We start from the raw sequence: 13256 nt of genomic DNA, 5'->3' as shown, positions 1-13256 counted from the left end.
CTGACCATTTTGTTTTCTTTTCTATATACAATGCATATAGCATGCACATATATTTTAAAAAAGACAGATTCTTCCTTTCTCTTGGATGCCATTCATAACTGTCTCTTTGCCATAAACCCGCTAAAGAACGCAGTAGTAACAAACACCTGCTCCACACTTTACCTCACGGTCTAGGCCCTCTTGATTATCCAGGCTTTTCACCCCACTGAAGCTGAGATCATGCTGGTTGTTTTCATTTTTACTCTTACTCATCTGATGAAAGCTCTTCCACTTTTCGTTCTGAGCTGCCCACATTTCCTCTGCTGCCTTTGAAATAGCCAGGAAACCATCTCCACCCAGACCTCCTCGTGCCTCCCGTGTTACCAGAGGTGGAATATAGTCTCTTGAGGGCGGACCTATGGCTTTCCATAAAAAAACATTAACTCCAGAAAAAGGGTTATTGGTGTTTTGGTAGATATCATCAGATCTGTTCCAGGGTCTGTCATGAAAAGTTTGCTTAGAAAGCTGATACGTTCCCATTTCCTGGAGCAGCTTCTTTTGCCTTTCATTGTCAATGAATTTGTCCAGTTTTAACTCTGTTCTGCACAGGGAATCTGCTGCCTGCTGCAACATGTTCTGAACAATCTTTAAATTAAGGACACATTTACTGATGTGCTGCTCATCTGGGGACGGACCACTCATTCTTCTCCCAGCATCTCCTCTCACCTGTGCCAGCATGCACAGGTCAGAGACCTCACTTTCCCCTTCCTCCTCTTCTGTAGCGTCCTCTGTGACTGAGTCTGAAAAGCCACCTTCCTCATAAGCTGGCTTTTCCTCACAGTACACTCCAGGGGACACAAAAAGGTCTCTGAGGGCAGCCTTATCTTTTACCTTTTGCTGCCTTTCTTTATCCTTTAGAGTCTGACCTACTCCAGCTCCTTCTTCCACGAAGTCTTCATGAGATTCTGGATAACTGGCCAAGATTTCATTCATTTCAAAGCTACAGAGGCTGTCATCCACATCACTGACACCGCAGGTCGCCTGGACTTCAGAATCTATGTCGTGAATTTTTTCCTGTGCGACTGGCTGTAGATTGCTCGATGCCTCACAGTCTACTAAAGCATTATTCTCCTCAGGAAAAAGAGAGCATCTTGGAGCAGCAGAGCTGTCTGGAAAATTTGATGTTAGGTGTTTAGCTACTCCTCCAGATGTCCAGACACACTGCTTTTGTACATTTAGCAGTCAACACCTTTTAGATATTGCATAAGCAGCATTTAACACCTCTGCTGAAAGCAGTGTGCCTGAACTTCAATCATTAACTCAACATACAGTCTTGAGTTTACATTAATAATTAGGGTGGCAGGTAAAATCCAAATCTAATTGCTTTCTGTTTTCAATCTATATCATCAAATCTGTAAGTGCTACCATTTCAGTTATTTACAGTAGATCTTCATGGACTGAGAAAAATCCTAAGGAAAGGACACACAACACCTTGCTGAAAAAAAAAAAAAAAAGAAAAAAAAACACCTTACCAGCCTCTGTTACCTCTTTTTCTGTTCTCTTCTGGTAGCTAAAAGCTGATGCCAAACAGATGTTTACATCTGTAAAAACAGCAGGCCTTTGCACTTTTGACATTTCATCAGCGTGCCCAGTCTGAGACTTAGCCAAGTCCTGTAACACAAGAAATATTTTTAGAAGCATCTTTAATTGACCAATCTAGTCTCCACCTTCTATTTTAAGGTGGTTTGCCTCCATGATCAGAGAAGGATACTCACTGTTCAGATTTCACACAAAAAACCTCCCACCTAGATTTAAGCTGAACATCTCGAATCCAAATGAACATAAAACTCTTCCATTTTTAAAACATGAAAGGCTACTATCCTGGAAATCACCTTTAAATCATTTTTCAGTATATACTGAATATCCTGAAGGTTCATGGAGCGGTTCTTCTGTTTAGGTTCTAGCCCTGACTTTACTACACCATAGTAAGGTATAGGAAGTCTGACATCCGCTTCTAACTGCTGTCCTGAAATTATGAGTTGTTTAATAACGGAGTCTTCAACACCTGTCCAGGGCAGGGTCTCTGCAATGCATAAATACAGATTTTATGTCACAACCTGTATATTAAGGGAGGGGCAGGGGGTACGGAAATGAGAGAGAGATCAAAAACAAGGAAGCATTTCGTCTGCACGTTCTGTAAGTTACAACTACTGTCACAAACTATAACAGTACTCAATCCAGAATCCAGCCCGGCATCTCCCTATCTCACATCAACAGTGGATGCTTTAAAGGGAGCTGACAGTAATCTCTTGGGTACAGTCACACAGTAACCCACACTCTGTATCCTTCATTCCTAACCAGCTACGCTTCTAGGTTAAATTTTCAGAGTAATTATTTTTTACCCCATTTCTCTGTCAAAATAGTCCAAGTCAACATATAACACAAGTTTACCTGTAGATTTTCATATTGATGAAAAGGATGAAAGGTGCACAAACTTGTTTTGCATATTGCAAAAAATTAACTGAGTATTTTGCTGTCCTTGCATGAAGGAGATTAAACAGCAGCAATACAACATACACAGAATTCTGTATTTGTATTGCCTACCATTAATCTCGTCTCTTAGTTAAGCAATTTCAAGCTTTTCAATTACACTGTACAAGTGTCTCCAACAGTCTGCCATTGTCATCAACGTTTGTTTTTTGCCTGGTGGGTTCCTCCTCCAGGTTACTTCTGTATGTGCACTAACAACAAGGTTTTATGCAGCCACTTAGGGAAAATAAACAGTCTGCACTGAAAATCTTCATTGGGCTACCCTAGTGACAAAAGAAGCCTAAGCTTATGCACATACCTGTCAAGGCCTCCTGCATTACTGTACAGAAACTGTAAATATCCGATTTCACTGTGACAGTTTTTTCAAGGATTACTTCAGGTGAGCACCATTTATATAGCTGGACTGGGACAGGAATACGAGTCAGATCACTGTGTTCTCCACTATCTTTGCTATACAAAAGGAGAAAAAAGTTATAAATTGGGACACACAGCACACTCCTCTAAACAACTGTGTCTTTTGGAATTAAACACCTGAGCTTGTTTTTATCTTCTTCTAGCTTAAGTACCTAAAAGATCCAAGCAGACCTGCAAAAAAATCTGTTGCATTTTCACACCAACAAATCCTGTATTTTGGCGTTGTAGAGCAAACAATTTTTCTTGCAGAAGTAACAACTCCTTTAAAAACTTTACACCAAGCAATAGTCAGAGTTTAAAAGTTCCCCATAGTATTTTTACAACCAATTCTTCAGCATTCTGTGCCCACAGCAGACTGCAGACAAAAGAAAAAAAGCTGTCTTCTAGATTCAATTATTTTGCAACGTATGCATGTCTAAAAGCTAACTTCTTCCTCACACAAACTGCAATTTATGTGTTATTTATTTCACAGTAGGCTGCAAGTATCTGTAGCTATAAGAAACAGCCAAGATTTAGTAAAAAAAAAAAATGAGTTTTCAAGGACATTAGGAAGTATCTTTGCTCATTTCATGACATTTCCATTGTCAGGTTTTTGTTTATTATCAATTTTACTCTCTCTCTTTACAGTGTAACCGACCTTTTATTCCCTTTCTAATGCAGCTGCACTGCAGGCAAGAAGTTTATACAAGTATATAGTAATTTACCAGATAAAAATGTATTGTGTCCCTCATAAAAGGGACAAAGATGTACTAAAGCTTCTTCTCGTCATTGGCGGCACTTAGTAACTACCACCAGATCTTCGGCCCTTTTAGGCAAGCCTCCATAAGTGCAAATTCAGCAGAACAAGAAGTGAATTAAAGTATTTCCAGCCCAGCAACAGAATTAGTGACTGACTCAGAGAAATTTCATCTCTTCTGTAAGATTACATTCTGTCTCTGACAGTACCTCTAAACTCCAGGGAAGACCACCTTCTCTTAATAGTTTCAGATACCCCTAACACAGAATCTAAGTTCACCTAAAACTTGCCACATAGCCTGTAGCAAAGTTAATGTACCTGAGCAGCGATAATTTAGAGTTCTTCTCTCCTGTAACTCTGTTGCCTGGCTCAGAGGCAGAGGAGTCACCTAGTCATCAAGCAGGACACCTGCTAAACCACTTCAGCAGAATTCAGCACTAAATTCGGTTTTGTGTTTGTTCCCTCCACAAACAGTGAGGCAATTCTTTACCTCTCTATCATGTATTCCATGTTGCATAGCTTTGCCTCTCCAGAAGAAACAATCTGAATAGCATGGGATGTAATCGAACGATGGATAAACCCCCGGGAGTGTAGAAAACGCAAAGCATCATTAATTTGAAGCAGTACATGCAAAATTGTCTCCATGCGCAGCACTGGAAATTCTGTACGCTGAAAAAAACAGAAGTACCCATTTTGTATTGCAGGTCTTCAAAGCCTGAACTACTGAGAAATCATTGTACACTAGGAGGCAAAGAAAGCAAAAATGAAATGTATTTCATTGTAGTAAGATTCATTTCATATTTCATTGTAGTAAAAGTCATATGAATTACACTTTCTGAACAACATACATGCTCTCAGTACCAAACAAACTACTAATACACTAAGCTGAAATTAAGGAAAATGACACTGATAATGCCAAAATTCACCCTGAAGCAGAATCAACTCTTAGAATCTCCTGTCTTTATCTGCAACTTATCCGTAATTTAGATGTTTGTACTTGGACACTTAAGGCAAAAAAAAAAGGATTCAATTAACTATGGAAAAAGAAGAGAAAAATATCAAGTGATAATAACAAAATACAAACTGGTTGATTAAAAACATGCAACCGAGCTCACGCCTTCGTTGTTATATACAGGCAGCCTGCAGCAAATTGCATGCATATATTAAAGGACAAAAGCTGGTCTCACCACATTTGCGGTGCACAATCACATGCAGAAGTTCAATGGAATTTAATAGCAGCCATTTTAAGATCAATACTAAACAAGAAATCCAATGCAACTGCACCTAAACATCAACTGAAGTATTTGCCAATGGCAAATTTCACCAGCATGTACAGAGTACCCAATACTGTGCAATGAAATAGAAACCTTAATACAGACCAGTGATTTTGTATTTTAAATGAGTAAAGACTACAAATATAGTTACTGAACTCCTTTCTCTCAAATAATTAGTGAAATAATTACGATAGTATTTACAAGTGTTCCAATTACCCTTTCATGAAGGATGCTGTACAAAGAGCCAAAGTTTACCCTTTCGTATACTAAACGGGTTTTCTCCAAATCACCAGACAGACAAACAGACATCAATTGCAGCAAATGCGGATGACGGAGTTTACTGCAAAGGGAGAGGGGAAAAATGTTACAACAAATCTAAGATTAAAAGAGTACTGGCCCTCTGGGTCTTTTTACCAATACAACATGTATGCTTGTAACTTATTGTTTAAATAGCCAAAATTAGAAAAGAACGGTAGATTAGGAAGCATTTAAGAAATAGGGCTTGCTGTTGCTACTAGGGCAATCTATAAGCAAGCCCTCCAGGAAAATGCAATGAAGCATTCACACAGACCTATCAGAAAAGAATAGTGTATTCTTTATCTGTATCCTTCTCCTGTATTATACATAGTGAAGAAAATGGAGTAGGAAGAGAAGAAAGACCTGCGTTTCTCATTTAAGAGAAAGCAGAGTCACAGTGTGATTCACCTCAGGAAGACTGTCAGGCTTTCTCCCAGCCTCAAACCCCTGCAGCACCTGTGCCCACTGCACACTCACTTGTTCTTACCTACTGTGCTCCTGCTCTGCAATGAGAAGATCAGCTAAGCGCAGCTTACTGCAGTTCTGATGGGGCTCAAAGCTGAGTTCCTTCACTGTAACTCTGCTGCTTCCCCACATTAAGCTACAAGGAGAAGAGGAGTATCTATGACATGCTTCTTACAGGTTCACGCCCTCCCTCCCCCCTCTGGTTACAGGGCTACTCCCAAAGAATTTTGTGATTCCAAAATGCTCTGGTGCTGGTCTCCTACCGTTAGTAACAATCCATTATTTTGATCAAGCAGGCAATAGCATCTATTCTTTCAAATGGATAATAAATTCTCCTCCTGTTAAAGACAGGATGCAGCAGAGTACGTCTGCTGTTCAAAGACACTACCTTTCCACGGCCCACTGTAAAGAACAAAAAAAAAACTCTAAAACCCCTTTCACTAAGACCATCAGCCCACTTTGATACAAGCCAGAGCTTTGGGAAGATAAATCACTGATTTGCAGATTCCCTAGGTGCATCTTTCAGGCACAACTACTCGCTACACAATACAACAGATTAATAAATAAATAAATAAATTTTAAGAAGGCCAGAGTTTGCACTTGCAACACTAAGTTTGCCACAGGTTTGAGCAAGTGGGCCACAGACATGCACATCCAGAGGCCTGTGGTCTGACCTGACAATTACAAGGGCTGAACGCTGAACAAAGCAACCCGTGCTACCCCAACAATTTATTTCCCAGCACAAAACAGGAGTCGGTAACTAAACACTGTGATCGGTGGGTAACCACGTATGGGTTAATAGTGCCGGAAGGGACAAGAGCAACCTATAGGTATCAAAAAGTTCTAAAGAACACACCAATGGGTGGGCTGCAAAACACAAGTTACTGACAGAAGTAGTGGATGAATACTCACCAGGCAAAGAAAGCAACCCAGACAAAGCACCTACACAATTTGCTACTGAACAGTAGCAAATACACACGAAGAGGGGGTAAAGCCCTTTTGATTCCACTCACTTTGTCATGATCATGCATGGTCCAACACGGTAAGAAAACGTCGGTTCATCATCTGCCTGAACCACTTCTTTCTCCCCAATAATCGGGAGAGATGCCAAGTACCCTAGATGCCTGCTGCCTGCAAGATAGAACTGAAACAGCACCCGCACATAAACCGAAAGGAATATGCAACAGTTCCCAAGACCTGCATTACATCTGCCACAAACTCACTAAAAACTTTAACCCAATCACTGCAATGTGAACATTAGCGAAAGCATCACGATGAAGCCTTAAAGTTATCCATGTGAAAAGCTTAACTTTCTAGTGGAGTTGAATAAGGAACACAGAAACAGTCATGGAGAAAACTTCACTGTTTTTTTTCCCCAAACCAGCTTCCTCTGATAAGGCCAAATGACTAAAGGTCTGAATATTTGGGGTCCCCACAGCTTTTTTCCACCACTTCAGTAGAAAGAAGAATGTATTAAGAATCAAAAATAATGGAGGCAAGGTAATTACTGTGAAGAACATCTGACCAAAAATCATGAAATCTGTATTAATATCGTTAGAAAACCATTATCCATAGCATCTTACCTTCCCAAAACCAAAGCTGTAAATGTTCCTGGCTGCATTAGCTCCCCCTTTTAGAAATCTACCCAAAGGACTGTCAACATTTCTAAATATCAAAAACATAAATAATAGGAGTAACTAATATGCCATGGCAGAGGGAGAGTACAGAAATAATGCAACAGCCACGTATTTTTAATGTCATGATTGTAATGCATATGCTGAAATTTCAAATTATTCTGCAAATAATTGAAGCTTTTAAAACACGCTTTTATGATACGTATGTTTCAAGCACGGTGGCCAAATACACACATATATATATATACACACACACACACACACATATATAATCACAGGCACCATGCATCACCTTTTCTTCACAGGTATGTATTTTTCCTGACAAATATCTGACATAAAAGCTCATGAAATTGTTGTAAACACACCACCGAAAGATTTAGTGACCTTGAAAAGTCAAGAACAAACTACTTCATGTTACGGCCATTTTAACGTTACTTAATACAGTATTTCTTATCACTGATTTCAAGAGTAAATATTAAAGAGACGTCTACAACTACCAATTTCTATTTGGAACTCCCATAACAAAAATAAAAAGAATGATCATTCCTAATACGCTTTGGTTTCAAATCCAATAGCGTCAAAATGAACAAAAATGCATAAATTTCTTTATGTAATATGGAGTAAGAGTCCAGGAGAATCAATACTTGAGCACATGAAAATATATTCTTACCCTTGAACAAGACCACCAAACCTAGATGGACTACAAACCAGCGCTTTTGAGAAGCAAACCTTCCTGAGTTGATCACAGGGAAAATTTTGAATGGCAGCCTGCATGTGGAATGTACAGCGCTGTATGAATTCCAGCATCTGGGTGGAGAAGGAGAGGAAGGAAAAAATGACCTCAGAGCTGTAAGTTACTCCATTTTGAATTAATAAATCCTGGCCAACAAAAAATACCTCGTTATTTGAAATACTGCAAGTAAGCTGCAAATAAGTAGGCGCTTCAGGAAATTTATATGCAAAAGGTTTTGAAGAAAATTACATGAAAACATTAAAAAAAATTATCAAACACTATGTAACTAACTAGACATATCCACTTAAATGCACACATACCTGAGCACTGCTTTCTTTGTCAGCTGACATAGCCCAGCACTGCGGATTTTTTCCATCTTTATCGTGTACTCTCAGGTCACCTCCTTCATCCAGTAACTTGCTAAGAATCCACTGATTTCCTGAGAACGCGCCTGCGTGGACTGGGGTGCTTCCATCATAACAGCGACTGAGGAACATGAAATCAAGAAGGTTTCAGCCAACCACTACCAAATTCAACCAGCTGAGCCTCTGAGAAAGAAAGCAGTGTAAACATAAAGCTTCTGTACACCCAAACAGCAACATGTCCAACAGAACAAGGAAAATTAAGCACCTACTTACATTTCAGGAGCTTTGGCTCAAATGGCGGTATGTGTCTTAAGCACTTCTTCGCAATACACAGCAAATATTGTGTATTACACTGACTAAACCCACTACAAGATTAAGTATCAGTTCCAGTTTAAAAGTATAAACTTATTTTTGTACTCAACTGATTAGGGTCAGAGCCATAATCCAACAGCACATCCACTATTTTACCAAGACCTAACAATGCAGCAGTGAAGAGAGACGTCTGGCCCATGGAATTCACAGCATCAACAAAGGTGCCTACAAGAACACAAAAGATGACTATAGGTGGATGTTTTAATTATTCTCCCCATAAGAAAAAAAGCTGTGGGTTATTTAATACTGAAATGGACGGCTGTATTCCCTCCGAGATAGTGGGAAAGTGTAACGTGGTATTAACTGAATGATAACGAAGAATTATTGAGTATTCTTCATAACTCTCTATATGCCATGCCCCTGCTACTGTGCAGTGTTTTCATATAAACAAGGTGTAAAAGAGTGAAGTATTAATTCGGAGGAGTGTGGATAACACCAGAGCACTTAACTAGTGCTTTTAGGAAAGCGGATCTGTAACACGCTGAGGTGTCACATCCCCCCTTCCCGACCAAGATCTGCTTTTTACAAGCGAAAAAGGACACAAACCACTCAGCCTGTGCTCTCTCCCTCCCAAGCCCCGTAAAGGGGCCGGGAACGGTCATCGATGGCGGGAGGCCCCGGCGCAGCAGCAGCGCCGCCCGCCCGCCTCGCGCTCAGGAGAGAGCACGCCGCTCCTCCTCGTGGCTTGTGACGCCGGACACTTTCGATCACACTCCTCTAGTTACCAACTACAGAAATGATCCCTGAAAGTATAGTCCTGGCCTCGCTACGCCGCCTCGCCGGGTCCCACGGCCGCGGACCGGCCCCCAGCTCACGGCGACCCCCCGCTCCCCGCCCGGCCCCGCCGTTTCCCCCCCTCCCCGCGTCTCTGCGCGCCCCCGCCGCCGTGCGCGCCCCCGCTGCGCCCCCGCGCCCCCCGGGAGCGCCCCGCGAGTGGGCTCGGCGGGACACGCCCCCTCATTTGCATGTAGCGCGCTGCCCGGCCAATCAGGCGCGCTGCTCTCAGGGCGCCGCCCCCCGTGCTGCAGCCCCGGGGCGCGGAGCGGGGCCGGGACCGCCGGACCCCGGGCAGCGCCGAGCCGCCGGCAGGGGAAGGGCAGCGGGAGCCGTGCGCTGTGCGGCGTCACCCGGAGGTGACACCCGGGTGCCAGCGCAACACGGAGCGGCTTCTCCTGGCCCCAGGCTTCCTCCGCATGCTGCCTCCCGCCGTGTCCCGGCGCAGCACCCCCCAGCCCTGCTCGAGCGGGCACGGTGCTGCGGAGCCCGAGGCACGCGGCCTCCCGTTGCCTCCCGCAGCCCGGCACGCTGCTTCTCCCCAGCCCCCTGCCGAGCTGGCCCAGCCCCCCAGGGCCGCTCCCAGCGCCCACCGCGCCGCCTTCCCTCACGCAACAGACGGCTCCAGACCACCACCACCCGGCCCCCGCACCGGGGTGCCGACAGACTTCCGAAGCGGTTCTTTCCACCCCCGGCCCCTCGGGACGCCGACACCCAACGCAGCGCGGCCGCTCCTTCTACACAGGCTGGGGCCGGCCCCTGCTGTCCCCGCTACCGATGGGCACCGAGGGGCTGGGGGGCACCAGGCGCTGCCCTGGCAGGAGGCAGCTCAGGGCCGGTGCGTTCTAGCGGGACGCGCACAGACAGCAGCTGAAATCCTCCTTTAAGATCACTAATGATAGCTCTGTTTTTTACAAGCGAAAAAGGACACAAACCACTCAGCCTGTGCTCTCTCCCTCCCAAGCCCCGTAAAGAGGCCGGGAACGGTCATCGATGGCGGGAGGCCCCTGCGCAGCAGCAGCGCCGCCCGCCCGCCTCGCGCTCAGGAGAGAGCACGCCGCTCCTCCTCGTGGCTTGTGACGCCGGACACTTTCGATCACACTCCTCTAGTTACCAACTACAGAAATGATCCCTGAAAGTATAGTCCTGGCCTCGCTACGCCGCCCCGCCGGGTCCCACGGCCGCGGACCGGCCCCCAGCTCACGGCGACCCCCCGCTCCCCGCCCGGCCCCGCTGCCTTCCCCCCTCCCCGCGCCCCGCCGCGGCCCCGCCGCCGTGCGCGCCCCCGCTGCGGCCCCGCGCCCCCCGGGAGCGCCCCGCGAGTGGGTTCGGCGGGACACGCCCCCTCATTTGCATGTAGCGCGCTGCCCGGCCAATCAGGTTCGCCGCTCTCAGGGAGGGAGGAGCTCGGACAGCGCCCCCGCCTCTCCACGCAGCGGGTCCGGGCGCGGCACCCGAAGGCAGCGCAGAAGCCGCCCGGGCACGGAGCGCCGCGGTGTTACCGGAACAGCGGCGTCACCGGGAACAGCGGCGTCACCGGGAACAGCGGCCGCGCGGGGCAGCTCCGTGACCGCGCTGAGCGAGCAGCTCCTGCCCGGCCCCTCCGGCGGCAGCGAGCGACACCGCGGCCACACGGCGCGGCCTCCCGGGGGCGGCGTGCACCGACCAGGCGGAGCAAGCCGGCTCTGCCGGCCCCAGCTCGTCTGTGGCCGCACCGGGACAGGGCTGAGGCGGCCTCGCTGCATCCCTGGAGCCCCGCAGCCTGCCCCAGCCCGGGCAACGCTGGGGCAGAGAGCCCTGAACGCCCCGTGCGCAGACATGGGGCTTCCCGGGCACGAAGCTCCTGGCAGCAGCGCACCCTCTGTTACGAAATTAGAATTCATTCTGTTTTTGTCACCGTTAAAATAAGGACACAAACCACTCAGCCTGTGCTCTCTCCCTCCCACACCCCGTAAAGGGGCCGGGAACGGTCATCGATGGCGGGAGGCCCCTGCGCAGCAGCAGCGCCGCCCGCCCGCCTCGCGCTCAGGAGAGAGCACGCCGCTCCTCCTCGTGGCTTGTGACGCCGGACACTTTCGATCACACTCCTCTAGTTACCAACTACAGAAATGATCCCTGAAAGTATAGTCCTGGCCTCGCTACGCCGCCTCGCCGGGTCCCACGGCCGCGGACCGGCCCCCAGCTCACGGCGACCCCCCGCTCCCCGCCCGGCCCCGCCGCCTTCCCCCCTCCCCGCGCCCAGCCGCGGCCCCGCCGCCGTGCGCGCCCCCGCTGCGGCCCCGCGCCCCCCGGGAGCGCCCCGCGAGTGGGTTCGGCGGGACACGCCCCCTCATTTGCATGTAGCGCGCTGCCCGGCCAATCACGCGCGCTGCTCTCAGGGCCCCGCCCCGCGGCTCGGCTCAGCTCAGCTCCGACCGGCGGCGCCGCAGGAACGCCCCGCTGGGCTGCAGCGCAGCCGCACCCCCAGGAGCAGCACCTGCTGCTCACGTTCCCCAAAACGGTTTGAAAAAGGTTACATTTGAGCCCACAAGACTATCCATAGAGTCCTGTTTCTTGCGTCCAGAGACCACGCCTCGAGCTCCCTACTTTATACCTACTGCCTCCTTCTTGCTTCATGTCCCCGTGCTTTTGTGCTATCGGCATTCTGCTCTTTGGATCTCCAAGTTGGAAACAGAGCTGTTCAGTAGGAACAGCAAAGGCAAAATAGAACCCCAGCAAGTACGTTTCATTTGCAATGTTCTTTGCTCCCTGTCATTAAAATTGTGGGTATTAAAAACGCCAATACCTAAGCAGTAATTTAAGCCCTTTGCAAGCAGAACTGAAGTTAAAAACCTTACATATGTATTTCCAAAGCAGACTTTCAGAATTTTAGTTTTACAGTACTTCAAACACTTCCTTATGGCTGAGGTACTATAAACCTCGCAACTAAAAACTTAGTCTTTCCAAATGGCTTCTCTTCATGATTCTTTTGTTAGTGCCATTTACCAGAAAAGACCAAAAATACTACCTTTTGTAAACATCTCCCAGTGACAAAACTGAACTGACAGACTGATTCTACCTGTTTACCACAAACACAAGCATACAGGAGCAAGTAAACCTTTTCTGCAAGGACTTTTCTAAACTGCGGCTTTACCTTTTTTCAGAAGCTTCTTCACCTTGATGCAGTTCCCCTGTCTGACACACTCGTGCATCTGAGCTTCGGGGGAGTCCCCTCTTGTAGTCCCAAGCTGGACAGGGCAGGGAATTGGAAGCGGGAGCACGTGCGCCATCTTCTTCCCTGAACACAACTAGGAAAGGCTGCAAATCACCACAGCAGGACTTAATTCACACTTCTGGAACGCCAGCAGGTGACCCTCAGTAGTGGCTGCTCCTTCCTTGGGGACCCTGAGAAGAGAACGAAGGCACGGAGCCCGACGGCTCGCTGAGGAGAGCCAGCCCCAGGGCCGGACACCCCGATGAGGGGAGAGGGGCCCAGAAAGCTGACAGTGGGGAAATGCCAGCACGCCCCTAACACCTGTGAGAAACAGAGGACGCTCCGACGGGCCGAAGGGAGAACGGAGCCCGCACCACCCCGCCTCAGGGCCCCCCGTCCCCTCGGCGCCAACCGCCCTCGACCGCCTCCCAACGGCCGCGGTCACGTGCCGGCTCTCCTCGCGCCTCGGC

The 13256-nt window shown here is 47.4% G+C and overlaps 1 protein-coding gene across 1 annotated transcript in view; it reads right to left on the bottom strand.

Annotated features, from left to right (window-relative positions):
* The window catches only part of TEX14 (testis expressed 14, intercellular bridge forming factor), a 30145-nt gene extending 16932 nt beyond the window's left edge, over positions 1-13213 (bottom strand). The window contains exons 1-14 of the mRNA XM_083806228.1: positions 13108-13213; positions 12727-12977; positions 8870-8984; positions 8403-8568; positions 8020-8156; positions 7299-7380; positions 6729-6859; positions 5738-5851; positions 5170-5293; positions 4170-4348; positions 2828-2979; positions 1872-2062; positions 1512-1650; positions 163-1148 (exon numbers count right to left, since the gene is read on the bottom strand). Of these exons, the coding sequence (XP_083662354.1) occupies positions 163-1148; positions 1512-1650; positions 1872-2062; positions 2828-2979; positions 4170-4348; positions 5170-5293; positions 5738-5851; positions 6729-6859; positions 7299-7380; positions 8020-8156; positions 8403-8568; positions 8870-8984; positions 12727-12862 (2652 nt within the window). The 5' untranslated portion in view covers positions 12863-12977; positions 13108-13213. The remainder of the gene's footprint in view (positions 1-162; positions 1149-1511; positions 1651-1871; positions 2063-2827; positions 2980-4169; positions 4349-5169; positions 5294-5737; positions 5852-6728; positions 6860-7298; positions 7381-8019; positions 8157-8402; positions 8569-8869; positions 8985-12726; positions 12978-13107) is intronic.
* Positions 13214-13256: the final 43 nt, after the last annotated feature.

This window comes from Anser anser, assembly GCF_964211835.1.
Source record: "Anser anser genome assembly, chromosome: 20".
NCBI classification, from domain to species: Eukaryota; Metazoa; Chordata; class Aves; order Anseriformes; family Anatidae; genus Anser; species Anser anser.
Note: the sequence above shows the minus strand (reverse complement) of the source record. Positions and strands in the feature narration are given on the sequence as shown.